The 27,502-nt window shown below is 45.7% G+C and overlaps 2 protein-coding genes across 5 annotated transcripts in view; one reads left to right on the top strand and one right to left on the bottom strand.

Annotated features, from left to right (window-relative positions):
- The window catches only part of LOC117011519 (alpha-2-macroglobulin-like), a 37,587-nt gene extending 12,274 nt beyond the window's left edge, over positions 1 to 25,313 (top strand). Inside the window, exons 9-36 of one of the 4 annotated variants that reach the window (XM_033086962.2) lie at positions 241 to 355; positions 483 to 592; positions 921 to 1,082; positions 1,344 to 1,571; positions 2,876 to 2,939; positions 5,386 to 5,528; positions 5,871 to 6,020; positions 6,232 to 6,402; positions 7,093 to 7,183; positions 8,598 to 8,724; positions 9,005 to 9,233; positions 10,290 to 10,416; positions 11,007 to 11,128; positions 13,463 to 13,514; positions 14,157 to 14,240; positions 14,348 to 14,524; positions 15,333 to 15,417; positions 15,602 to 15,758; positions 16,047 to 16,121; positions 18,231 to 18,396; positions 19,339 to 19,562; positions 19,926 to 20,144; positions 20,485 to 20,612; positions 20,963 to 21,053; positions 21,566 to 21,640; positions 22,054 to 22,156; positions 22,729 to 22,770; positions 24,190 to 25,313. In XM_033086962.2, the coding sequence (XP_032942853.1) occupies positions 241 to 355; positions 483 to 592; positions 921 to 1,082; positions 1,344 to 1,571; positions 2,876 to 2,939; positions 5,386 to 5,528; positions 5,871 to 6,020; positions 6,232 to 6,402; positions 7,093 to 7,183; positions 8,598 to 8,724; positions 9,005 to 9,233; positions 10,290 to 10,416; positions 11,007 to 11,128; positions 13,463 to 13,514; positions 14,157 to 14,240; positions 14,348 to 14,524; positions 15,333 to 15,417; positions 15,602 to 15,758; positions 16,047 to 16,121; positions 18,231 to 18,396; positions 19,339 to 19,562; positions 19,926 to 20,144; positions 20,485 to 20,612; positions 20,963 to 21,053; positions 21,566 to 21,640; positions 22,054 to 22,156; positions 22,729 to 22,770; positions 24,190 to 24,215 (3,543 nt within the window). In that variant the 3' untranslated portion in view covers positions 24,216 to 25,313. Of the gene's footprint in view, positions 1 to 240; positions 356 to 482; positions 593 to 920; positions 1,083 to 1,343; positions 1,572 to 2,875; positions 2,940 to 5,385; positions 5,529 to 5,870; positions 6,021 to 6,231; positions 6,403 to 7,092; positions 7,193 to 8,597; positions 8,725 to 9,004; positions 9,234 to 10,289; positions 10,417 to 11,006; positions 11,129 to 13,462; positions 13,515 to 14,156; positions 14,241 to 14,347; positions 14,525 to 15,332; positions 15,418 to 15,601; positions 15,759 to 16,046; positions 16,122 to 18,230; positions 18,397 to 19,338; positions 19,563 to 19,925; positions 20,145 to 20,484; positions 20,613 to 20,962; positions 21,054 to 21,565; positions 21,641 to 22,053; positions 22,157 to 22,728; positions 22,771 to 24,189 lie in introns of all 4 variants that reach the window. The other 3 variants (XM_033086957.2, XM_033086951.2, XM_033086945.2) reach the window with 3 other exon arrangements.
- A 1,666-nt stretch (positions 25,314 to 26,979) lies between these two features.
- Positions 26,980 to 27,502, bottom strand: part of LOC116992090 (alpha-2-macroglobulin-like) — a 29,518-nt gene continuing 28,995 nt past the window's right edge. The window contains exon 36 of the mRNA XM_033051291.1: positions 26,980 to 27,155. Within this exon, the coding sequence (XP_032907182.1) occupies positions 27,130 to 27,155 (26 nt within the window). The 3' untranslated portion in view covers positions 26,980 to 27,129. The remainder of the gene's footprint in view (positions 27,156 to 27,502) is intronic.

The following is a 27,502-nucleotide window of genomic DNA, read 5'->3' as shown; positions in this document are numbered from 1 at the left end:
AACCGGTGTGGCCATTGAAAAACTGTGTGTCAGGTAACTCACAGAACACAAAAAATGCATGGATGAAAAACTAGGAAAGGAGGCTGAACACAAGTTCTGGTCTTGGAGACAACCCTAGAAGAAATTCTGGAATTTCATGAATAGAAGTTAAGCATGTTAGACTTGGGGTATCTAGTCTCATTCTTCAAGGCACAAACTTTGTTCACAGAATTTCAATTTTCTTTCCAATCCCTCGCTTAGGCAGATGCTCATGGGTGTGTTTCTGGTGTGGTGAAGACCAAGGTGTTTCAGCTCCTACGCAAGGGATATGAGATGAGCATTGAGGTACAAGGCAAAATCACAGAGGATGGCACAGGTATGTAGGACGTGAAGAAGGCTAAGTGATGGCAGGCCCTAATAGGAGGAACTGGCCAACATGAGGAAGGTAGAGTAACATTACTAGAAATTCATTAATAATCCCTCTTTACTGTTCTTTGTCTTAGGAATAGAGATGACTGGAACAGGTTCCTGTGGTATTACATCCACCATGGGCAAAATCCACTTTGACCTGTTGGACCATGCGTACAAACCAGGGATCCCACTCTTTGGGATGGTAGGGAACTTCTGAAAGCATGGACAATGAATGACACAGCAAACACACAAGTGCACAATCCCATCAGATGGATTGTAGTTAAAACTACTGAGGAACTTAGGATCCTAATAGATCATTTCCATGGGCTCAGTGGGGTGTTTGGCTGAGAATTTTCTCAGTTGTTCCGTCAGACAACTCAGGGCATGTCTCTCACCTTTCCACGTTCTTTTCTATCAAGAAATATCCTGCCTGACAAGGAGGAAAAGAGGGAAGAGGATTTGGAATTGTTTTGGGAATTGTTTTTTGTTGCTGACCTAAAACCTGAAAACCTTTGTTATTGCTTTGTTAGGTGAAACTGGTTGATGGCACTGATGCTCCACTTGCCAATGAAACCATCACGATCACTGTGGGTGGAAACAAATACAAGGGGAATTACACTACAGATGAGCAGGGACAATCCTGGTTTTCCATAGACACTATCAGCTTCACAGAACTCTCCCTGGAAATCCGAGTGAGTGGCAGAGACAGGGGTAAGCCTCTATCTTTCTCTTCAGCAGGAGAAATGTCTATCCATGGATTATCAGTCTTTTCTGCTAGTTGGAAAGTAAGGCAAGTTTCTTGGTGGGTCACCTCACTTCCCTGTTTCTTCTCTGCATGTTATCCATAATCTCCAAAGAATGCGAAATACAGAACATATCCACATATCTGTGAACCTTTATGTGACTTCATACCTGATTTGGTTTGGCTATAAACCTTTTATTTTCTTTCTCAGGCAGATCATAAACCTGAACTGAACTGTTATGACAGTGACTGGATGACGCCATCCTATGAGCACGCCACGCGCAGAGTAACTCGCTCCTACTCCCTCAGCAAGAGCTTCCTCAAAATTGAGCCAAAGCCTGAGACATTAAGTTGTGGCTCCTCAGTAGAAGTCCAGGTGCACTATATCCTCACACCAGAGGCCATGGGAGAGCAGAAGAAAATTGTCTTTTATTATTTGGTAAGACATATTTGGGGTTACTTTGGTCTGTGGCCACAGAAAGTACTGTGTCACCTGTAGCTGTGCTCCATGATGGGCAACCAGAGCACTGCTAGATGGCCAGTAATGATGGAGAGCATTGGAAATGGAAACTGTGGCCTGCAACAGTGCAAACTAAATACACTTCACTAATGTTTCTCTTTTCTCTGTCTTCTGTGTGCAGAATTTTGGGGCACCACAGTAATTGGAACAGACTGTAATATGCTGGCATTAAGAACTATGAATTTGGTTATTTTGGGGATTAGAGAAGAGACTTATTGAACTGTGACCAAACAATGACATGTCAGTCTCTCTTGGGAGAACAGGAAGAAGCAAATGAATATCCAAATAGAATGTCTTTCTCTCTAAATTTGTTTTTCTGGGTGTCCCATTTAATGACACTGGCAGAGAAGACAAGATTAGCTTTGGAGAACAATAAAAATATCAGTAGAACAGACACTTCTGGTGGACTGCACAGAACGTCAGGGGACTTAGGCAGATATTCAAAAAAGAAAATAGAAACCTGTGCTATAGATGTCTATGTGCTTATTTTCAAGACTGCTAACAATTAACGAGAGGACAAGATACCTGTTTATCCCAGTTGCCTGAGGAAATTGATTTTAAATATGTACATACAGGGGGTAAACAAACAGTGAGAGAACTTCAATTTTTAGAGATGTGGATCCCACATCTTGAAATTCAAATATGGTGTTATGGAATAAATATTCCATATCAAAAGTAACTGAATTAAAAGCATTTTTGACTGTGCAAAAAGAATATTTTTCTAGAAATGAGGGAATTACAAGAAGCATTTAGGCTATTGCTTGCTGCCTGACTTCAGATACCTTGTTCAAGCTCTTATTCTTTGCAGCCTGTGGTCTTCTGTCCCAGCTCTGTGCAATTATAAAACTAGTCCTGGTGAAATTTTTCTTCATACTCTTTCATGATGCAACTGAGAGAGGAATGAGGAGACTTTTTTACCTCCAGTCTGGTCCAAACTGTTAGAAATGCACAGATGACACCCAAAGTTACGCGTGGTTAGAGGCAAAATGCATTTCAACCTGATCTATATATGTCATATGTACAAAAGAAAAGATAAGTACGATCAATGTGATCCTCCTAGAAGAAAATATTTTGCCTCTGAAGACTCAGTAAATTCCAGCCTGGCACTTGTTCAGCATCTTCTTGGTGTTGGTCGCACTCTCGCAATTAACCCACTGAACATTCCTTCTCCTGCCTTTCAACACTGGTAACAACAATTCCAGGAAGATTTCTCTGTTACATAGGTGATGGCCAAGGGACAAATCGTACTAGCTGACACCCATGATCTGACTGTGAATCCTGGAAATGGTGAGCAGATCTATGCCATTTTAGCATTTCTGATGGTATTTTAGAGCAGGGGGGATGTAGATAAATTAATTCGAACACTGAATTTAACATTTCATTCAAACTTTGCATGTAATGTTTGAATTTTCAAAATTAAGCCTTTTTAGATGAAAAAACTTTGGTTAGTTTTGTTTTATCTGAGTTCCAATAGGTGCTTTTTTTTTTTAATTAGAAAATGTTAGAAAATTCAACCACAAATAAGTATAATGATTTGGCCGTTTCCTAAAACCAGTACTTTCTGATGGTCGCTCTACCCTGTTCTGATTGTAGATGCCTGCCAGTGTTGTGAGACTTACTTGTACAACAAGCAGGAAGAGTGTGCCTCCATTTCTTTGTCTCTCCCACTTCCGCTAATTTTACAGTAATTTCACGAATACAAGCCGCACCAATTTGACCAAAATTTTGGTGGAAACCCGGAAGTGCGGCCAATATTCCGGGGCGGCTAATACATTAACAAAATTCTAAAAGCTGCCAACACGGAAGTGAGAGCCCGCGGCAGCCCCAAGCCAAGCTGGAGCCCGGCCGGCCCCGGCTGAGGTGGGAAAGCCTGGCAGAGGCGGGGCCAGCAGTGTGGGGGCGGGCGGCAGAGGCTGAGCCAGCAGGGCGGGGCGGGGGGGCGGCAGAGCCCGGGCCAGCAGGGCGGGGGAGCCCGGGAGAACTGGGGCTAGCAGTGCAGGGGAGCATGGCAGAAGCAGGAAGGCCGACGGGTGGGGCTGCCTGGCAGCGGGGGAAGCCCAGCAGAATCGGGGCCAGCAGCGTGGGGGAGCCCGGCGGTGCGGGGGCCTGCAGTGCCGGCCAGGGCGAGGAAACGCGGCGGCGGTGCAGATGGGAGGGGGCGGCCGGTGAGCCTGGCAGCGGCGGCAGCGGCTGGCCCGCCGGCAGGGCGAGTACGTAAACGCAGCGGCGAGGCGGCCGGCATGCCTGCCAGCGGCGGCAGTGGCTGGCCCACCGGCAGGGCAAGTACGTGAACGCAGCGGCGAGGCGGCCGGCATGCCTGCCAGCGGCAGCAGTGGCTGGCCTGCCAACAGGGCGAGTACGTAAACACAGCGGCGAGGCGGCCGGCATGCCTGCCAGCGGCGGCAGTGGCTGGCCCGCCAGCAGGGCGAGTACGTGAACGCAGCGGCGAGGCGGCCGGCATGCCTGCCAGCGGCGGCAGTGGCTGGTCCGCCGGCAGGGCGAGTACGTAAACAACGCAGCGGCGAGGCGGCCGGCATGCCTGCCAGCGGCGGCAGTGGCTGGCCCGCCAGCAGGGCGAGTACGTAAACGCAGCGGCGGGGCGGTGCTGATGGGAGAGGGGGGCCAGTGAGCCCGGCGGCGGCTGCAGCACCACCCGGCCGGCCCCGTCAGCAACCATGAGCGGGCCGAGCCTTCCTGGCCCCGCCCCGAGCCAGTAAAGCCCGCTATGCCGCGATCCTGTTACTAATTGGCCAATTTGTGAAAGCTGCGCACGGATTCTCGCGACGAACGAAAGTGCGGCTAATATTCAGGGTGCGGCTTATCTATTGACAAAGACAGCAACATTGTCGAGGCACCGGGGGTGCGGCTTATAATCCGTGCGGCTTGTATTCGTGAAACTACTGTAATTGTTTTAATCGTTCCTGCCTTGTAAGCATCCAAACACATGCATACCTATATTCTAATTAACACGTTTAGATTTATCCGCATAGATGTCCAAGGATTACATTTTTCAGTAACAGATACAGCCTGTGATACAAATTCAAATGTCTTCTGAAAATGAGAAGAGGTAGACATTTTGTAAGTCTGTGAGTTGCACTGCAGTAGATATAAACAGATTATGGCAGTAAAAGATCTCATGTGCTGTACAAAGTTCTGTATCCACATTGGTAGCAGTGACTAAACTCCCACCCAGGCTGGCACCAGGGGATATTCTGTCATCTTGCATAGATTGTGACATAAAGCTCAGGCCCAGATAGGAGTTTTCTAGCACAGAGGGGCATTTTCTACCATGTTTGGAGCAATAGTTTGGTGTTCCAGATAAGTACTTGCTTAGAAGTAACCTTGCCAAGTTATTCTTCCAGCCACTCTGCAACCTTCACTGCTGTCACCCTTTGCAACAGCTCTGTTACTTTTTTTTGCCTCAACCATTTTTTGGTAGATGTTGGAGCTTGAGGGAAAAAAAGGGTTGGGAGCATCAAGAAATTATGCCACATGTTAACTAGAAGGCAGGTTGAGGCCCTCCAAATTCAAGTTTTTTGTCAATTCACAATCAGTCTTGGAATGCAGGTGTCTTCAGCAGGAGCCATAAATTTTAGTCATGCGTCAGTTTTCTGGCCTCAGATAACTAAAAATGTTCAGCATGAGTGAACTTGACTTTTTTTTTATCTGGAGAAGGCAGATGCATATCCTGGAACCTTTTGCATGTTGAATAGCCTTTTGTTCTCCCTGTTAGCGTATGGGACATTTCGCTTGAGCTTCTCTGTGGAGGCAGCGATTGCTCCTGTGGCACAGATGCTTGTGTACACCACCTCACCCAGCGGGGAAGTCATCGCCAGCTCAGAAGATTTCCAGGTTGAAATGTGCCTCCCTAATAAAGTGAGTATAAGTCATGGCTTTATGCAACCCATGTTTGTCTTGTGGACAGCAGCTCAGTTTAGATTTCCAGAATGAAGGCAGAATTCACAATGGGTTCGTAAAATGTTCAGACTAGATATTGACTGAGGACTGGTGACCAGAATAAGCTACAAAGCTATGAAAATAAAAAGTGGGGCAAGACAGAAACAAAAAGAGAATCTCTCATCCTTATTAATTACATTGATCAAAGATCAATATGCATTAGACACTAGCAGACCTCAGTTCACACAGCTAGAAGGGTCAGAATAATAATGTAACATTGTCTGGAAAAGTGATTGCTTGAACTTCCTTTTGGATTTGCAGGTGAAATTGAGTTTTGCACCCAAGGAAGGTCTTCCTGCTTCCAACACACACCTGCAACTCCACACCTCTCCTAGATCCCTGTGTGCCCTCCGTGCAGTGGACAAGAGTGTTCTCCTTATGAAACCTGAAAATGAGCTTTCTCCCAGCTCTGTGAGTCTTGGCTACTTTTGGTAATGAGCAAGTACAAGAATCAAGCAAGTACTCACTAACAACACTACAGACATGGGGCTATGTATTTTTACAGTTGCATTCTTTACACTTGTTTTTTAGAAGCTGCCATTTACCAATGGAGTGTTAGGTTGTGTATGTCCCTGTAAGTGTTGACCTACTGCATTGTTCCCTGCCATTTGCACTTCCTCAGGTGTATCATCTGCTCCCACTGAAGGAAAGCCAGGGTTATAGCTTCAGGGACTACTACTTGGAAGAAGACAATGTAAATCCATGTGTATCACTTGACAATCTGTCATTAAATGGATTTCTCTACATACCCATCTCTTCTGACGGCGAAGGGGATGCCTACAGCATTCTCAAAGTAAGCACCAGCCTTTTATTTTTCTCTATTGTTCCCTTTTCAAATTCAGTCTCCTCTCTTCTTTTCACCTGCCCTGAAGGGCTTTTTAATAAAAAAATAAGCTCATTTGCTGTAAACTTGCTCATGCTCTTATGCAAGAAAATAACCAGGCCCAGTTCCCACATCTATTTAGCCTATAAATAGCAACTGAGTGCTTCTCTAAACCATTAGAACTTTGAAAGGGCTCTTCACAGTAGAGACACCTGCAAATGAGTGAGGAAGCAGTCCTGAGAAATTACCTCTAGTGTCATAAAAATAGAAATTCCTCATTCACTCATGTTTTCTTTCCCTGGTTTAAATAGGTATTTATTAAAGTATCAGTTAATTTGATAACCCATTGCACAAAGTTTTCTGGGTACCCTCACTCTAGTGCATTTCACACATGCCATTTTCACCCAGGCAGCTGTCCCCAAGGCAGGCTTGTGGCCTTACCTTTCCATCTGATTGTGTCAGGATTTAGCCTTAGTATAAGAATAACAGGACAGGGACTCCACATCTGTGTCAAACTAGCCTACCTGGAATTTACATACAAGCCTTAGTTATTCTGATCAATACCAGATTTAGGTACATCCAGTCTTGACATACTAAATAAAATTTATTTTCAAACCATTCTTTTGCATATTTTTTTTCTTCTTTCTCTTTGTTTACTAGGAATTGGGCTTAAAAGTCTTCACTAGCAGCAAGATCCATAAGCCTGAACTCTGCGAGCATTACCCAGAACACATGATGGAAAGGAGTTACAGTGGTTCTAGTACTTTTTGGTTTTACCTCTCACACAACCTCCTAAAATTTACCACCCTACTTCTTTCCTTCCCTCTTTGAATCTTTGAATATTAATTACACAGGCAGATCTGATTGTGTTCAGGTATTCTGACCTAATTCAGGATCCCTCCTTTCTGGACTTAGTCTTGAAATGTGCAACTGATCCAACTCTGCCTGCATCTTCCCAGGCAGCCAGATGTGCCTGGCTAGAACTCTGTGCTTGGTGACTCCCATGCCAGTCCCTGCATCAAGGGAGGGCTTGTAGGCACTAAATGAGTCTTTCAGCACAAAGCAGTGAGGTTTTTGTTCCCATAAGATCTGAGTCCAGCTATGGAAACTTTAAAAAGGAGTATTTGCTTCTAGGCAGCCACATTCTAGCAATAGCTAGAGGAACAACTAGGGCAAAAGTGGGCCGAGACAAATGAAAAGGTGGTACAGTTCTGTGGGTCAGTATTTTACCACCGGAGGCTGAAAGATTTGGTTCTGTTCCCAGTTTCCCCAGCTACATGATTATAAGGGGCTAGGTAGGTCATGTCAATTCTCTGCAGGATCAGTGACTGTGAAGATAGGAGAATGATAATTATTTTGTATGCTTGTTTCCTTAAAGAGATCTGAGATTAGAAATACTATATGAAAGACTCACCTATATCACTTCCAGTTACTGACTTTTATGGTGCAGTACCCCAGCTCCAGTTAAACAACTGTAGCTCTTGGTCCAGTGACAGCTTCTAGCCTCCTACTCATACGAGATCAGACCTTTGGTTTTGAAATGGAGGATTTGTGATCAGAGTATGGCTCAAGACAGTCTGCTTTGAGAAGAGGTAAATTCCCCTAAGGCTGATCGAAAAGCCTTTCATATGGCACAACAGTATGCAACACTGTGAGAAAGCACCTTCCTGTATATTTGTTAATGGCCAGAGATGTAAAGACCCATGTTCATTTTGTAAAAATTCCTAGAGGGAGAGCCAAGTGTTGCTTCTGTTTCTGGTCATGTATAAATGCAATCAGTTCTTCAACCAGATTATTAAACTGTGTGCCATGGCAATATCTGGGGACAGTAAGTTTCACATTTGATTCTGTATTGCTGTAGAAATACATCCTCGATAACATCATTATGCATGGTTTTTTGGCACTGAGGCGTTTGCTGGCAGTGGGGGAAAATACTCAACTCCATCTAATCTCTATAAAGAAGAGCAGCAACATTAAGAAAAATTAAATGCTGGGATGGCAACAGAGAAATTAATGGTTCCAGTGGCCAAGATGTCAAAGCTGTTCTTTCTATTTTAAAATTTGATGTAAGAATAACAACTACCAGGATGGAAATTATGTTCCTGGTTTAGAAGGGAGTTTGACACATCTTTTCCTTTCTTCCTGTCCTGGAATACATTTTATAGTGTTGACAATGAATCTGCATGAAGAATTAGCTTATGACATGGTAGAAGATATGGTTGACGGCAATTCTCTGGAAACTGTCCGGAAGTACTTCCCTGAGACATGGATCTGGGACATAGTTCCAGTGAAGTAAGTGTTTAAGGGAATGTAGAGTGTGGTCACGAGGCCTAAACCTTGGACTAGGTTAAAGCCTCTGGATGTATCAGTATTTCAGTAAGAGGAGTATTTCTAGTAGGCAAAGGGATTTTTTAAGGACATTAAGTACAGGATGTTTTAGAGGAACATGCAAAAGCCAGTGTCTATATCCCAGCTGGTCAGGGGTTTGTTGTCAGCAGATGTTACTCAGTAGGCTGAGAGAAGAGATGAACACCAGAATATAACAGAAATCTTGTTCTCTGTCCCTCACCAGCTCTGAGGGAAAAGCTGATCTAGAAGTGACCATCCCTGACACCATCACTGAGTGGAAAGCCAATGCATTCTGCACTTCAGCAGACACAGGCTTTGGGCTGTCCCCCACAGTGTCCCTCAGAGCCTTCCAGCCCTTCTTTGTCGAGCTCACCATGCCCTACTCTGTAGTGCGGGGGGAGTCCTTCACGCTGAAAGCCACCGTGTTCAACTACCTGCCTGCCTGCATCAGGGTAAGGGATGTCACAGCTTTGCTCAGCCTAACAGCCATGGGAAGACTACAGTGGGCCTTTTTTAACAAGGTGTTCCAACCAGGTGACAGATGTGCAAATGTAATTTCGTATAGGTGTACATATGTATGAATCCTTGTTGTATTCAGTGAAGAGGGAGTGCGTTTTCCTGACAAAATTTTGATTCAGAGCCTGAAGCTCTGCTACTGAGACTCCCCAGCCTTGTCATCGCAAATTTATATCATTGTTCTACAGAAGTAGAGAGCTTGGGTTCTTCACAGATCACAGAATCATCGCATACCCAAATGGAAATTCCACAATATCCAGGGTGGATATTTGTGTTCAGCCTTTAGTCTCATCTTACAAAACTTCACAGAAGATTTGCTGGAATGTGTAGACTTCCTGTAATTTGTTGCATCTGGCCCTAAAACACTGAGGAGAGCTAGATAGCTTCACCATTCTTATCTGCATTTTTTTCTAACATAAAAAGACAAGAGAAAATTTGGGAAGGGATTAATAAAGAATCTCAATTGCCTTTGCTAAGTTTTTTTTATAAATACAGATTTTTATTCTAAAAGGAATGAAGCTGAAACAAGGAGGGGCTTATCCAGTCATTCCAATGCACTCTCACATATGTCTCTGTATTTCCTATTTGTTTGCTATTTTCAGGCACTTTATTTCCCTTTTCCTTGTTCCCTTATTCTACTTTTCTTTGTTCCCTTACTAGCTTTCCCACTGCTGGCATTTTCTCTCTCCACCTAACTAATCACAAGGGAGATCTTTAATTCATGGCACAACTGGTCTCCTGCTATTCATTTTCCCAGAATTGATTTCCTTTCCAAAGATCCTGTTCTCTACACTTACCCCCAATCTCCTACAAATGTACAAATTTCCATCATTTCCTCCTTTATCAGGCAGCATGTACTGCAATATCCATAATGTCCTCAGTCCCACTGTATAACCAGCTCCACCACCTATTTCCATGTGCTGCATTGTCTGCAATAACTCCAGCTTCTCTGCAAGCCCAAACCTCATGACCCCTCTCTGTACAACTGGCAGGTCAGTGTGTCTCTGGCTGAATCTACTGATTTCCTGGCTGTACCAGTGGGGAAACAGGAAGAATCCTACTGCATCTGCGTGAATGAAAGAAAAACTGCTGCTTGGGCAGTAACACCAAGATCTCTAGGTAAGAGACTAGATGACAAGAAGGTACTGGGATCAGACATCAGTGTATGGCATCAGATCTTTGGTGTGAGGAGCTAGGTGACTCTAAACCTGTTTGGAAGGATCTTCTCTTCGTCAGGCCGGAGGTTGAGACGCTACACTGGGTGTAGTGTTTCCAGGTCCTAAACAAACAACATGTTACAGGCCATGGCTTTCCCACCATTTTAATAGAAATAACAAATTCCCTTAATGCATGCAAAGGACTTGGACATTCCAGTTGTGGAGCTAAGAATGTCTTGTTTTAATGTGCTTAGGTCTGAATTTTTATAATCAAAGCTTGCTTTCTCTGAAGCCTCCCAGAAATAGACCATTTGATTTATGAGACCTTCCCAATCACTACTCCTCATGCTGATAGACTAATATGTGCTTGGGTGGCCATCACAAAGGAGGTGATCTGGAAGGCTGCATCTGGACCAAGATAAAACCTGTCTCAGATTTAGTTCTCCTCCTGGAAAAGCTTCTCTGTAATGCATCACAGAGTTCCCAGCACAAACACCAACCTGCATTTCCCGGCTCTGCCTGGCAGGGCTGACTGACCCCTGTTTCCTCCAGGGCAGGTGGAGTTCTCAGTGACCACTGAGGCCCTACAGAACCAGCCACCCTGTGGGAACTACATTGTGGAGAGCCCTGAGAAAGGGAGGAAGGACACGGTCATCAGACAGCTGCTGGTGGAGGTATGTGGGCTGCTCATTTTTGGGGCACTGGAAAGCATCAATAGTAACAGAAAGGGCTGCTGTGTGATAAAGGTTTTCTAGTTTAGCCATGAGAGCAGCAATAATGGCTTGTGGGACTCTTATTCTGCAAGCTTTTACAAAAGAAGCACTGATAAATCTAACACAGGCCAATAGAGCCCATAACTCATAATGCTGTCATCTCACAGTCAAAGCAGAGCCTTACATTACAGAGAGGGACAGGAATAATAAGGCAGGCAATAATGACAGGCTTTTCCAAGACACATCACATCAGAGATAAATGAGAAATCCTTGGGTATGCCTGTAATAAATCACAGGGATAGGCTGTGAATAAACACTAGACAGAAAGCTTATTCTTCTCCTCCAGCCCATGGCCTGTACTCTGGAATATGGAACAGTCACTACCATCTACAAATATTTCTAAACATCATTGTTTTGCTTTTATTACAGTTCTAAGAATGTTCAAAACAGTGTAACTAACCTTTCATTTTTACATTCTTTTGTACGCTTCTTAAGCAGTGTTTTGCAATGATAAAAACATAGTTTTTCACATGATAAATCGCCACTCATAAATTAAGCCACAGTATAAGACTCCCAGTGATGCTATTAGCAAGCAAAGAGTACCAGCTTGTTGTATAGGGAAATCTATATAATAATAAGTCCTCCTTACATTGCAGACATTCCAGTTTTCAGTAAGGAAGAGCTAGGAATCATGTAGCTTCAGGAAACGTTTTACTAACCAGAATGTAATCATGGAACAACAGTCCTATCTGCCAAGCTTTTTATTTATTTATTTATTTTTAATTATTTACAAATGGATTTGAATGTATAATACATGAACAACTGTTTAACATTTCAGGAAATTTTCCTAATTTCACATACCCCTTCAGGAAAAAGACTGTTTTGTTCTTTGAAGATACAGGAAGATAGAGCATTGTAAAGTCTTTCCTTGCAGATGGCAGGGGAATGTAAATTACTGAACGAGTATTGGAGTTATTTCTGTCAGGGTGTCTGAGAGATTGCTCATCCTATCCTGTTACTGTGGTAATTAATCTACAGCAAGCCCTGACAGGATGGAATCAGAGATTAGCCTCCAAGGCTGAACAATTAATTAGCAGGGATGGATACAGTGTAATATGTTTGTGGTGAAGCTGCATTGCCTTGAGCACATGGATGACAATATTCCCTGCAGCAGGCAGTGCATCCCAGGAGAGAGGAGTGAGTGTGCCAGAGGCCCCAGGGCATCTTCCTGCCCCTTGAGAGACCGAGCCTCACTCTTTGGGAAAAGGGATTTTTTTCACCTAGGAATTTTTCATTTGGAAAGGAAATTTTTCAAACAATTAAAGTTTGTATGTTTTAATTTCCTGTTGAAAATCAAACAAAACAATGGATTTCTCATTTAGTTGCATATAAGATTGACATATTGAAACAAACAAGAAGGTGCCTTTTTAAACAGAAGCATTTAGCTCCATCACAGTTTATCCAAAAAACTTTTTCATTTTTCTCTTTTTTTTCCCTGCTCTTTTAATACTTTTCTGTCTTTTCATAATGAAGAATGAGAGAAAATGTATTCTGATTGTGAGAAAGTGAAGGCAATAGTACTCTTGTTTATACTCTGGGAAAAAAATATCAGCTGGCAATAGTGAAACAATGGGAACTCTCCTATTTAGAGGTTAAAAAATTGGTGCAGGGATCTCACTAAAATAAATTCTGATTGAAAAGAAGTTTTCTAGTAAACATTTGACTCCTGAGTTTTCTGCAAAATATTTTCACCCATCTCAACAGAAAAGAGAGATTCCTTTCTGACTTCAAAGACTAGACTAGAACTTATAAACCAATTGACTGTGGCAGACATTTAAACTTTGGTTGTTGTAGCATGTCACTTGTAGGCGCATTGGAGTGCTCTAGCTGCCACCAAAGTTCTTGGATACTTATCCTCCCAGTGTGCCAGGCTCTCAGCCAGCACCACAGCCTGGAGAGCTCTACTAGACTGGGCCACAGTGAGTGGCAGCTTGGATGACTGGGTCCCATGTTTCTGTTGAAAACATCACCTTGCATGTTATCTCCATCACAAACTGTGAAACTGAAGGGCTTCCCGCAGTAATAAGAAAGAAAAGAAGATATATTACATTTCATACTTGTAATAAGCCAGTATGTTACAGTCCTCAATTATTCTCAGTTTTGCACATGGAGGAGAAAAATTTCTGGGCAATTTTCAAAGACTGCCTTTTTCTTTTCCTTTTCATATTTCTTCCTTTTCTTTGTCACTATTGTTACTCATGTTTTGCTTTTTTTTTCATTGGCCTTTTCCCCAAGCCGGAAGGGATTGAAGTGGAAACGACGTACAACTCTCTGCTCTGTGCATCTGGTAAGAGCCATTTGTTTTCCAAAACTTTCTTTGCTGAGATAGGAACTAAAGACAAAGGTGGAATAAAAGGTTTGTGAGTGCTCCACTCTGAGAAGAAAGGTATAGGGATATGATAAAATTGAACATACTAAATGTATGTCCAACTGTTAGTGAAAATAATTCTTCCTGTTGAAAAATAGCCGAGGATGTGATAGTGTCTACAATTAGAGAGGCAGAAGCACATCTTTTAGGAAATGAGGCTGGCCAGGTCAATGTGAGGAGAGAGTATTTGGGATTTGATATGGTTATCTATAATGCCTTTCATTTAACAGATGTAAAATCACAATCCAGACTCTGCAGTAAGCCAGGTCTGCCCACCAAAGCAGAAAAGGCCAGAAAAATAGGCTGGAAAAGGTACATTTGTCAGTCAAGGCTGGTTGATGGTGCCATGTAGAATTCCATGACAATCTGTGTGTGAGGGTGTTGCAGCCCAATACAAAATTCGCAGGATGGGAAACTTCATCAGCAAAATTACAGATGAATGGATTTGTTGAAGTCAGGAAACTCCTCTTCAGGGAATAGTGTCTCACACATGGATAGCTGCTACCCATGCATTGTAGATCATCTGGAATTGCAACCAAATTAATCTGCTTTTTATCCCAGAAGAGTCAGTGTCGGAGACAGTCTCCTTGGTTCTCCCACAGACTGTGGTGGATGGCTCAGCCAGGGCGTATTTCTCAGTGCTGGGTAAGTGAAACCTCCTCAAAGTGTCACATGCTATTTTGAAACACTGCCACTTCAGGCTGTGCTCAGTCTAATGGCCAATTTGCGCTGTGAATTGTCCCATTGCCCAGGTGACCTCATGGGCACTGCCATGCAAAACCTGCACCAGCTCCTCCAGATGCCCTTTGGCTGTGGGGAGCAGAACATGGTCCTGTTTGCACCCAACATCTACATCCTGGACTATCTGAACAGGACAGGGCAGCTGAGTGAAGAGGTCAAATCCAAGGCCATTGGATACTTAGTGAGCGGTGAGAGCTTTTGTCTTTGTTCATCCCTTCCCTTGGCTACTGGATAAGGACACTGCTGGCCCCTGGCCTGGAGGATCTGTGTGAGGCTGTCTCTAGAAAGGAACAGGGTACTGCCAGGTTAGGGGTATACAAGACAGTATCTGTAAGAAGGAATCCTATGCTCAGATACAGAGTGAGTGAGAGACAGCAGCATCCAAGCAGGAACACAGAAAATGTCCAGGGCTAGCAATAACTCAGGATTTCCCTCCATAATGAAAGGGTTATATGAAATACATAAATCAGACTATAACCATTAATCATGGTAGCTGTTTGTGTGAATCTATAATTCTCCTCAGGACTGAGGTGTAGAAACTATTGCTCATCTTTGACCAGGGCAGAATTTTGCCACATTAGCTAGGGTGTGATGACAGACACAATATCAGTACCATCAGGTGGGCATCTGCCAACTAGCAAGGGGCTGTTGTGACTCAGATTTTGCAGGGAAATTACATTTCCTGCAAAGAAAATTATCCTGTTTTCTGCATCCCTATCCTGTGTAGGATTCACATTTTAAATGAGTTCTCCTCTGGGAATCATTCTTCCATTTCTCTCAAGTCTGGGATGCATTTTTTTGCAGGGGAAGAGCACAAGAATAGAGATATTCAGAGCTAGGGGTTTCCCTGAACTTCCTCTGTAGTACTGAGCAGCATAGGTCACATTTGTACCATAGTCACAGGGGACAGTGTGTCCCATGTATGCTGCATTTCCTTTGCATGGCTCCTTGAAAAGCACTGTGGCAACTGAAATACATTTTCACTCTTCATTTCAGGGTATCAAAGGCAATTGAAGTACAAACACCAGGATGGTTCTTATAGCACCTTTGGGCCACGTTATGGGCAAGGTGGAAATACCTGGTAAGACTTCAGTACCTCTGGCTTTTCATTTCTGCTTTTTATGCCCTCTCATTCCTCACTGTTCTCTTGTACTTGGCCACTGTGGAGTCTGGAATGGAGGTGGAGATGAAGTTAAATGGGCCCTATGACCTCTGATGGATACAGGGCCTGCTCAGGATGTCTTGCTTCCCTCTGCCGCTTTCAGGCTCACAGCCTTTGTCCTCAAGTCCTTTGCCCAGGCCCGGCATCACATCTTCATAGAGGAGAAGCACATCCAGGATGCTCTGAACTGGCTTAGTCAAAAGCAGAAGGAGAATGGCTGTTTCCGCAGTTCTGGGACGCTCCTGAACAATGCTATGAAGGTAACCTGCCTCCTGGTTGGCTCCACATGGGTTTTGTCAGGCTGGAGCTTGACCATAAGTCACCCTGACATCAACAGAGTTATTTCAGCACTTGGGGTGTGGGAAGGAGTGAGGAGTTACATATGTGGGCTGTCACAGAAGCAGGAAGCAGTCAGCAGCATCTTCTGAAGAACTCAGCATGAAAAGGAGGCCAGGGAGAATTTGCCCCTGCAAGATGTAGATATGTAGCACAGGGAGAAGTCAGTGGCACTGTGTGGGATCAACAAGTACTTTTGTGTTTCCCTGCAGGGTGGAGTGAATGATGAGGTCACACTGGCAGCCTACATCACCATTGCACTACTGGAGATTCCTCTGCCTGTAACCGTACGTGTCTGCACCCCAACCTGAGCCACAGATGGCATTAACCTGCCCTACCAGTGTCCCCATGCCCAGATTACCAGGTCCCTATACCTCTGGAGAGAAGAAATCTTGTCTGAATAGTCTTTCCATGTAAGCCTAGACTGAAGGAACATCTTCCTCCATTTTCCACCCCTGTCCTATCCTATATACACATTTCACTTAACATTTTTCTGAGTTCTTTTGTGGATGATAATGGATTTGTTCCATACAGCTGGTTGACAGTGAGTTAAATAATATTTAATTCTCCGAAGTGAGCCAAATAGGTTTTCTACACCTACAGAAATCTCCTTTGTTTCTTAGAATAGTACAATCTTGTTGAACCAGTCTTGGGCCTATTGGGCAGATACAACATCACAGCTTTCTAAAAAAGGATGGCACACTCAGGCATTCATTGTCATTTTCTCTACTTATTCTAGATGGTTTTATGGGAAATCCCCATCCTTAGTGCTTGAAGAATAAGGTATACCTATAGGGAATACCATCTCTGTGAGAAGTCTGAGGCCCACTTAAGAGCAGTGTGGGTTTGGTCATTCTGGTCCCCTCACTTTGAAACAAGGTGGTGGTGCAGGTAAAACTGGGGTAGGAATCACAGCAGAAGCACTGCTGGGCCAGTGTCATTGCCAGGCTCTTGCAACCCCTCTGCTCCAATTGTAGTAGGGAATATTCTGTGTTCAATGTTTTTTCCTGTGTAGCAAAAATGAGCAGGAGGAATTGTTTTGTCAGGAAGGATGGCACCACTTTCACCAGAAGAGCATTCTTTCATTGTTATCTGTGGTGTTTAGAAGCCAAGCTCTCAGGCATAACCATATTGGATAACGAGGATGTTTTCCAGCTCCCTACCTGAGTCCAAAACTGCCACTGAATGTGAAGGAAGGGGTTTGTCACAATCTGAGTGGGGTATGAGGACATTTTAAGTTAAGCTGCATGAGCTAAGATTAACAAAGTCCTTAAGTAATTAAGGCTTGTACAGAATATTTCTCTAAGTAAAATAAGCCATATTGAGCCCTCATAAAAACCTTAATAGCATGTGTGTCTACTGTCACATCCTGTCATTGGACTGCACTCCTCCCTAACATTTCCCTTACACACAATAGTAGGCATAGACACAACCAATTTTGGGTTTATTCTTACTTTCTTAAAACCAGCTGAACTGCTTCTCCAAAAGGGATCACAAAAGATTTCATCTTCCAACACACACACAGCACAAAGCACAGGGTCAAAGCACAAAGCAACAGAAAAATATGTCTCCTCTGTCTAGACCCTTTATTAAGCTGTAAATGTGCTGTTAGCTTTCAGGTCATGGCATACTCCTACTGCAGACCTACTTTTTAAATTTTATAGCAGCTTTTCCATCACAAATGAGGAGTAGTCATGTCTTGCTGAAAGGTTATGGCATAACAGTGTCTGGTTGTCATAAGATCATGTAAAGTAACTACATTCCTCTTTGCTGTAGTGATTGCATTCTTAAACCAATACATGCATTGCTAACGGGAACATCACAAAAACCATTCTAGAAAATACAAAAAAACACACTTTTTTTTTTCTTGTGAGGAGACAGAGTTCAGCACCAAATTAGAAACTACAATACTTCTGGCAAGCAAATTTTTTTCCAAATGTCCCAGAAAAGGGGAAACAAACAAAAAGGAAAGTATAGAGCAGAGGGCGAAAGCACAGAACAGTCTCAGGGAGATAGCTGGAGGAGGAAAGCAAGTATTCAGCACATCTAAAGCAAAACAGTATTTCAGAGAACTCCTCTTACCCCAGAATACAGTCAGGCCAGTAATTCTTCTTAAGGAAGAAGGATTGGAGCTCTGCTTCACAGTCTTTAAATCAAACTGGGAAAAACCATAACAAGACATGTTAAAGAAAAGTAGATTCAAGATAAGGAACAGCCTTTGGCTGCCCCTTTTTTCTAGGAATTATTAGGTCTGGAGGGAAGGGATACAAAATGGTAAAATCTTTCTCAGGCCAGAGAGTGGAATGCTAAGGCTCCACAGATACCATCCCAATTCCTGTTGTTCTAAGATGGAGCTCAGTATGACCACCTCTAGTTCTGTCTCTCTCTCCTTCCAGCACTCAGTGGTGCGGAATGCTCTGTTCTGCCTGGAAACAGCAGCAAATCAGAAAGAAAACCATGTGTACACCAAGGCACTACTGGCATATGCCTTTGCCCTGGCAGGGAATAGGGAGAAGCGGAAGGCATTGCTTGACTCACTTGAAACGGAAGCCGTGAGAAAGGGTGAGTGCTCCTGGTGGGATGTGGCTTTCCCCAGCCTTGCACCTTCCCTTGCTGGAATGACTTTTGTTGGTGGGGCAGTGGCTGCAGGCACTGGCCTCTGTGGGTAGGGAAAGGTGGAAGGAGAGGAAAGACTTGTGCAAAGGGATTACTTTTCTGGGAAGTCCCTCTCAGGGCCTTCTCTACTCTGAGAGCTCAGCAGGAAGCCCCAGGCAACATCCCCTCAGTGCTGAGCCCTTGCGTGGCTCTGCTCCCACCTCTCCTCAGCCCACTGTTCTCTCCACACCAGGCACTGCTTAGCACAGACTTAGCAATGCTCAGGGACATTCCTGCCTTCCAGGGCACAGGCTCAACATGGAGCAAAGGTGACCTTGCACAGCACAAGGCATGTCAGTCAGAGAAGAGATGGGTGTGCTGAGAGAGAAAATGAGCATACAGGGCATTTTGGAGGCCACAGCACAAGTTCTGAGTTGTCAGGGAAAATCCTGTAATCACTTGGAGCTAATCTGTCCATGTCAGGCTGGACAGAGGGTTTGGCCAAGTGATGGGTAGTGGAACTGTGAAGGGAGCATCCCCCACACCTTTTGCCTTCTCCACCTGCAGGTGGCTGGTAAGCCCTGGTCCCATTCTTTGGGCCATTTGGCCTCACAGAGTTTGGCACTGCCACACCCTGGCATCTCTACTCACAGAGGGAAGGAGGGGCATCCTCCTGAGGTCTCTGGTTCCCTGCAGTGCCCAAGTCCATCAATGTCCATGTGAAAGTGGTGTCTAGGCCTGAGGCTCAGCAGTCTCATACTCACTGTAAACCTGCAAGATGTGTAAACCTGACCCTTCCCAATTCACCCTGCATGACAGACACCTCCTGGAGCAGCAGCAGGTCGAGAAGTGCCTTGCAGTATTTCATGTTAGCAATTGCTTGTTGTCTCTCTGGTGTCTCCTGTGCAGATGGGTCTGTCCACTGGCAGCGGCCTGGGAAGGAGCCCGAGGCTGATCTCCCGTACGCTCGTTCCCGAGCTCCCTCTGCGGAAGTGGAGATGACGGCCTACGTGCTCCTGGCTCACCTCACCTCGCAGCCAGCCCCTGCCCAGGAGGAGCTGTCCTTTGCATCCCTGATTGCAAAGTGGATCAGCAGTCAGCAGAACCCCAATGGGGGCTTCTCCTCCACCCAGGTGAGCTGCTTCTCTCTGGCCACCTCACACATGGAGGTCAGAAGATGGGACATGCCAGGGAGCCAGGTGGGAGCGCAGGAAGTTTTGTCAGGAAGGTGGGAACTGGAGCCCTGCAATAGATCCTGCAGTACCCACCATGGCTGCCAAGTTCTCAAGAGGCTATAGACAAATGTGTCAAGTAGTGCCCCTGGGGAATGGAAATGTGTGAAGCTGCTCCTTCCCTCTGTCTTTTCTTCTTTACACTGCAGAACGGGAAGGATGGAGGGGAGGGTGCCAGCTGACAGAAAGGGCAGCCTGTGGAAGGACAGGCTGTGGAGAGGCTAATTGCATTCCCTGCAATGTGCTGGGACTCATCTCTTTCAGGACACAGTGGTGGCTCTCCAAGCCTTGTCCCTGTATGGAGCCGCCACCTATGCCAAGAGCGGGGCAGCTTCCAAAGTGGCCCTGCGATCTGGAGGGGATTTCCAGCAAGACTTCCAGGTGGATCCCAGCAACCGGCTGCTGCTGCAGCGTGTGTCCCTTCCCCAGGTGCCAGGGGAGTACAGCGTGGAGGTGTCTGGTGAAGGATGTGTCTACCTGCAGGTGAGGGTGATGGGAACAGCTGGCATCTGGGAGGGGAGTCCCTGGACAGGCAGGACCAGGGAGAAGACAGGATCATAGAGTCATCCAGGTTGGAAAAGACCCTGAGATGACTGAGTCCTTGCATGGAGGTGGAGGAGAGTAAAGAACAGGAGAGAGGGGAGAAGTGGGAGGCTGTGGGTAAAGGGAAGAGGTAAAAAACAGTAGGGGAATGTGGAAGAGAGAGTGGGAGAGAAGGAGGGAAGGCTCTGCAGTGTGGAGGAGCTGTGAGAAGTGGGGTCCCCTCTCTCCCACGTTGAGCAGGCACACCCACGCTCACACAGAGCTGCTGGCTGTCCCCTAGACAAGCCTGAGGTACAACGTGCAGCCCACGCAGGAGGAGGCGCCCTTCATGCTCCATGTGCACACAATCCCAGAGGCGTGTGAGGACTCCAAGGCTCACAAGGTCTTTGACATTGGCATCAATGTCAGGTGAGTCTGCGTTTTGTTCTGAGCTTTCCTGTCGAGCCATGAGAGCTGGGAGAGGTTTGGTTGTCCCCATGGTGAGGCGGTCTGGAAGCCCTGGGAGTGCAGCACATTGCTGGGAAGGTGGGCAGGAGGCAGTTGTTGTGTGAGGAGAGGCTCTGGATGAAGGACTTGTCCTGCTAGCCTAGGGCTGGGCAAGTGCGTGGCTGTGGAGATGACTAGGAGAACCTGGCACAGCTGGAGAAGGAGGTGCTGACTGCCTGGACTTAGTGGGGTGCCATGTGTTATGGGAATGCTGGAAGTGTGCCTGGCTTTTGAGAAGATGTGCACGGCATCTTTGTTGCTTGGTTCCTCAGTTACACAGGGGAACGCAATGTCTCCAACATGGTGATTGTTGATGTGAAGATGCTGTCAGGATTTGTCCCGTTGAAGTCCTCAGTGGGGAAGGTAGGGTGCTCTATGAAGCACTTCTTTGAGTATATTTTTTTTTAATCTGTGGCCTCAATTTCTTTGTTTAAAGTAGCATTTCATTATTTTCCTGGCATCTTCTCTACTCTTAGACCTGTCCACATTTTCCTCCAGGTCTCCCACCCCTCAGCTGTGGAGTAGGGGTAAATGAGGGATGCCAGCAGAAGCATTTCCTTTCCACTCCTCAAGCTCTTGACGTAGCTTGCACTTATATGTGCTGTTTAGCCCCAGATGGAAAGCTGGAAGGAGACCATCAGGTGTATTATCAGGGTCTCAGGAGCCTTGGGAGATATATGACAGCCATGACAATGCTGGTTCCACATTCCATTTTTGTGTCATGAAGGTGAAAGAGTCTGAGATGGTGGGAGCTGGGGAGAGTGTTCGTGTGCGGGGCTTCAAACAGCACCTACATGGCGAGATTTTAGTGGTAGGGAGAAACTGAGGAGGATTGACTGACTTCCCTTCGGATCATCAACATCTCCTTTTTCCAGCTCTCAAACACATGGTTCCAACTGATACAGCGAACAGAAGTGAACACAAACCATGTTTTGCTGTACATTGAGCAGGTGAGGAATAACCCAGGGCTGGCGTGGGGCACCCGCAGAGCTCTGCAGCACAATGGCAATAGCACAAAATGGAGATGGAGAGCATTGCTAACATCTCCGAGCTTTTAAACACAGAACATAAGTCGCTCTCCTTGTCTGTCTCATAGCAGACAAATCTGTCCCAGCCCTCAGGAGGCATTCCCTACACCCTGTGCACAGATCAGGCCCTGATTTCCCCACCAGCGGAGCCTCCCCGAGGGTGGGGAAGGGTCCCAGGGTTTGCCCCTGCCCCTCAGCCAGCCCTGCAGCCCTACAGTGTCCCCCCAGAGCATGGGTGGCCAGGGACAGCGCAGGAGCCCAGGGGCAGTGCCGAGGCACAGGGGAGCCCCTGCAGTGCAGAGCCCCCCTGAGCCTCTGCTGCTTCCCTTCCCCAGCTGGGCAGGGAGACCCTCAGCTTCTCCTTCACGGTGGAGCGGGACATCCCCGTGCGGGGCCTGAAGCCAGCCCAGGTGAAGGTCTATGACTACTACGAGACAGGTGAGTGCCGGGAGTGCCCGTGGGAGCGAGGGTGGCCAGTGGGACACGTGCATGGGCACGGGAGCTGTGGGGACACACAGCTGTCCCCAGCCTGGCACTGCCACCCCAGCCCTGCCCTGAGCTCTGGCAGTGCAGAGGGGCAGAGCCGTGGATGCTGGGGGTCCCATGTTCATCTCTGGCCCTGGACTGTGGCCATGCCTGTGCTTCAGGCTGAGCTGCTGCTCCTTGTGCCTCTGCTGCGCTGGCTGCTGTGCCAGAGTGGCAGTGACAGAGCTGTTTGTCCCCACTTCAGCCCAGTGTGCTGGGAGGAGGTGTCTGAGCAGCCCTTGGGTACACTGGGGTGGAGACCTGCTGGAGCTGCCTGTGCAGGTGGCTCTGCTTTGCCGCCACTGCCCCAGACAGGGCTTGGACTGGGGCTGCCCCCACCCCAACTGGGACCTCTGGGGGAAACTGGGGATGGTGGCACCAGCCTGCTCTGGGGGCCTGGGGAAAGCATCTCTGACACCCCTTCCTCTGCCAGCAGTGCCAGGGGTCATGACAGCTCACTCTCTCCCTTTCCTTCTCTTTTCCAGATGAGTTTGCCACACAGGAGTACAGTGCTCCCTGCACCACAGGTACTGCATCCTTCACTGCTCTCTACATCTTCTTCATTTTATTTTTGGTCTTTCAACAAGCGCTCTTCCTGTTTGAATTTGGATGGCATTAGCCCAACTTACAGGCACAGATCTTGCACATAATACAGAGATTATGGGAGTTACAGAGATGGCAAATTTGCCTTTGGTTGCTACTGTCTGGAGGAGCATCTGCTTCCTGCTCAGGTCCCTGCTGCCCCAGGGTCTCTCAGGAGGCAGCTGTGCCTCATCACCCTGGGCAGCCAGACATCAGTCTTGATTTGGAGTCTGAGCTGGCAGGACAGAATACTGTCATCTTTGGGGGATTCTCTGCAATGCAAGGTCATATGTGTTTGGCCTAGGAACACAGGTAATTTAGGAGCTTCTCCTGCCCTATATGGAGTCTTCCATATAAAGACTGGCAGGTCTTGCTTTCCATCAGTTGCCCAGTTTCAGGTGTATGGAACATGGAGGCTTCTGGAAATGAGAGTTCCTGGGAAATGGTTTTTCACTGGACCTGATTGTGACACCTGAGAACAGAGAAAAAGTGATTTGGACTTGGAGAATGCAAAAGCTTTGCCTTTTGCTGGTGGTAAATGGTAGCATTTCTCTCCTTTAGTGTTTTTATCTGAAAAAGTAGATAAGAGTCTGAACTCCCACACTTCTATTCCACTTGTCTGCTTGTTAATCTGGGCTGTGTCCATTGGTACAGCTATTTTCTGCTAATTCTGGACCTACTGATTCTCTTCATAGAAAAATGTGCCTAAGTCCAAACCTTGAGTGGACAGTAAAACATTTCACAAGGGTATTTTGGTATGGTCTGGTTTTCCAGTGTGAGACTCACAGGGAGACCTTAGATTTTAGGCTACATTTTCCCCAGTTCTGTTAAGAGGCAGAGATTTTATCTTACTTGGAAAGGGTGATGGGAATTTGCTAGTTAAGAGGCTCATCCACTAGTCTAAATGTACAAAGGTGGCCTGCGCTGACTAAAAGGCAGATCTCAGTTCCAAGCTTCCTTCCCTGCCCTGTATAGTAGTGCAGTAGAGTGCAGTGTATTTCTTCCACTCTTTGCAGAGAAATAAACAGAACGTGTCTCACTGCTACACTGACCAGCCTTGACTGTTTGCACTGTGCTCCTGTGAATATCTCAGCTGTGACAAATCCCACTCTGCTTATCTCTCCCAATGGGTCAGGGAGAATTTTGGCCCTCTCTCAACCTCTCACTTCCTTGAAGGTGACACAAGTAGTGAGTGCTGTGGATGACCCTCCACCCTGGTAAAACAGCAACTCTCTCCTGTACTGTGTTTCCCGCACAATCTGGCTCCCACATCCACATCTTGCTCCCTGTGCCTCTCAGCCTTAGAAAGCAGATGCACATATCTCTCTGACTCGTTTCTCTCCCATCTTCTTTTATCCTTGCAGAGAAAGTAGACCAAGGAAATGACTGAAGAACACTCCCAGATGCTGGAACCCGCCTGCCTCGCCGCCACCACCACCACCACAGCATGACATATTAATAATGCCTGCATGGAATGGAACATGAACTTTACAAATAAATTAACTGTACTCACCAATGATTTTTGAACAGTTTGTTCCAAATTCTGATTTTTCCTGCTCATCTTTCAGTCACAGCTTTAAACTTCTTGGCTTCTTAGGTTAAATAGTAACCCATCTAACAATGTCTGTATGCAGGGAAATAAGGCTAACAAGTGAGGAAAGAAAAAGAGGACAGAATGATCTAAGTGGGGGGGTCAGCCTTTCTAATGTATCTGTCTCTGTGTTATGTTCTCTGAACTTATCATCTGAAATGCAATCTAATCAATGGAGAAGGATAGGTAGCTCTTGGGAACAATTTTTCTCCCTTGGCTTACAAACCATAACCTCGATTAAATTGGTCTCTGCAGAGGCCCATCCATGCCTCCCACCGTTAAGCAGCCTGGAAGATCAACTATTGTTACATAAAATTCAGCCTCTGTGATCTTCCCTGTAGGCACCCCTCCTGGGATTGTTTCTTGTTTGTAGAAGAGTGGGAGAAGACAGAGTCTGCCCTCTTTAATGATTGGAAGGCTGGGGGACAGGAGGGATGTGTGCATGCGTTATGCCTTCGGCTGCTAAAAGTGGTCTGCTCTGCAGTTGAAGCTTGAGCATTCCTGTGGAAGTTTTTGTTATCTCATGTCTGCTACTTCTGGCAGATTCCCAAGGAGAAGCTAATGGCATTTGCCACTAACCCACCTGCCTAAGTCTAGTTTAAATGGTACATTCATTTAAATCATGTAGTTGCTGTGATGAAACTGTCTATAGGTCTCTTAGACGCCTCCAGGAATAAGCCCCCTTTCTCCATTTTGTCTCAAGAATTTGTGGTTTTAACTTCTGAATGCAAAAAAATCTTATGTGACTGTTTATTCTCCTGAAATGCTTCTTGTTAGGTATTATGGCATGTTGTGCATCAAAAGTATGCATAATTGGCTGTTCCATCTGATTTTTGGTTTAGCATGCCTGTACAGTGTCATTGAGAACAAATAAAATTCTTCAACTATTTTGCTAGATATTAATATTGTCACTTTGTCTCTGTGATGTTTGGGGTTTATACACTCCACTCAAGGCCTTTTGACACCTCATATTCAGAGGAATCTATGGAATGAACCAGCTTCAGTGACAGCTGAGCAAAATTTCTAATACAGCTAAATTGCATTTAAATGCATTTAAAATTGCTATAGGTGTGTTTTCTTAAGCTTACATTGGCAGGGTGAAAGGCACCTCTGCACGTAGAAACATGTGAGTAAAACACACATGGTGCCATATGATCTCTTGAACTGAGGCTGACTGCTTCTGCATCCCTGTGAAACATCTAGACCAGAGAAAACATAACCATTTGGAAAATTTACATGAAAAATGTTTAACCCAAATTATGAGATGTGAATCCAGGTCCTCCCCACTGAAATCTGCTGAAGCATTGTAAGCCTAGTTGTGGAGGAAAAAAAAAAGCATTAAAAATTACTCAGAAAACCCAGAGGATAAAGTTCTTATGAAAAATGCAAGGGGCTTTCAATCATAATGTGGTTCTCGGTTGAAATTTTGCCTAAGATTATCTTGACTGCCATCATGTGTCACATACAGGAGAACCAGGTGATCAGTTCCAGCTAGCACAGGTTTAGGAAAGGCAGGTCCTGCTTGACCAGCCTAATCTCCTTCTATGACAAGGTGACCCACTCAATGGGTAAGGAAAAGGCCACGGATGTAGTTTACCCAGACTTCAGTGAAGCCTTCGACCCAATTTCTCACAGCATTCTCCTGGAGAAATTGACTTCCCGTTGCTTGTAAAGGTGCACTCTTTGCTGGATAAAAAATTGTCTGTATAGCCAGGCCTGGGGAGAGGTGGTGAATGGAATTACATCCAGCTGGTCACTAGTGGGGTCTCTCAGGACTCAGTGTTGGGGCCTGTCATGCTTAATTATCAATGACCTGAGGGGATTGAGTGCACCCTCAGTAAGTTTGAAGGAAACACCAAGCTGGGTGGGAATGTTGAGGTGCTGGAGGGCAGGAGGGCAATGCAGAGGGATCTGGACAGTCTGGATCCATGGGTCAAGGCCAAAGGTGGGAGGCCAAGTGCTGGGTCCTACACTTGGGTCACAACAGCCTGATGTAGCCCTATGTGGTTTAGCAGTGGACTGAGTAATGCTGGGTTAATGGTAGGAGTTGACCTTGGAGCCTTCTCCAACCTAAAAAATTCTGAATGACACTGTTAAGGTCAGTCCTAGTCCCTCTCTTCACTTCAGCTGTTTAGAAACAAGCAGACGCTGCTAGAATGGGAAGGCCCAGAGGTCTTCACTTCTAGCTGGGCTGCTGCAAAAGATCAAATTGGACAGGTTCACAGTGTCCTTGCATCTCACAGCAGTGATTTCACAAGTGCAATCAAAGGCAATGTGTGATCAGATATTTATGTCCAAGGATCACCTTGCAGAAAACACTCTCTGTAGGGGCAGAGAGACAAACTTCCAGTGCATAATGCAGTGTCGTCTCTCCTTAGAGAACTGGAAAGATCTAAGAAAGATCTTAGATCTAAGAAAAATCTCCCAATGGCTGAAAGCTGTCTGCCTTCTGGTATTCCTGAGGAGTTCCATGAATGGCTCTGGATTGAAATCTCAGGCCATGACATGGATAGGAAGAGAGACAAATGTAACAGTAACAGAAAACAAGGCCAGAGACATCTAATGAGATCAAGAATTAATTTATTTATAGTGTTGTTTCCTTTTTGCTTTTGAGGTGTCCCGCTCTAACATTTCAATAACCTTCCCTTAACAAGATCTTCTTGGGGCAGAGGCACATGAGCTGATACAGCAAGGCTCCAAAGAGATGCATTCTTCAGGAATTTCCTTGTTCAGTCATGACTGGAGGTGGGAAAAGGACAAAGTGAGATAAATATTCTGGTGAGTGGTATCCAGAACCCTGGACATCTGTGTTCTGGTGGCTCTGTGAGTTCAAGTGCTATTAAACTATGAGAAACTGCTTCACCTAAAGATGCCCAGATGCAGATAGTAACAGAATGGGAATGACTGGACACATTCAAAGTATCTGTGCTACAGAGAGGGGAGGCAGATTCATCCTGGAGATACATGAACTATCCAAGCACACATTCTCTCTCAGCAACTGCATTTCCCATGGATCCAAGCACGCATTCTCTCTCAGCAAATGCATTTCCCATGGGAAAGCAAAACTAATCCAGGGAAGAGTTTGA

Source organism: Catharus ustulatus, chromosome 2 (genome assembly GCF_009819885.2).
Source record: "Catharus ustulatus isolate bCatUst1 chromosome 2, bCatUst1.pri.v2, whole genome shotgun sequence".
NCBI lineage: Eukaryota > Metazoa > Chordata > Aves > Passeriformes > Turdidae > Catharus > Catharus ustulatus.
Note: the sequence above shows the minus strand (reverse complement) of the source record. Positions and strands in the feature narration are given on the sequence as shown.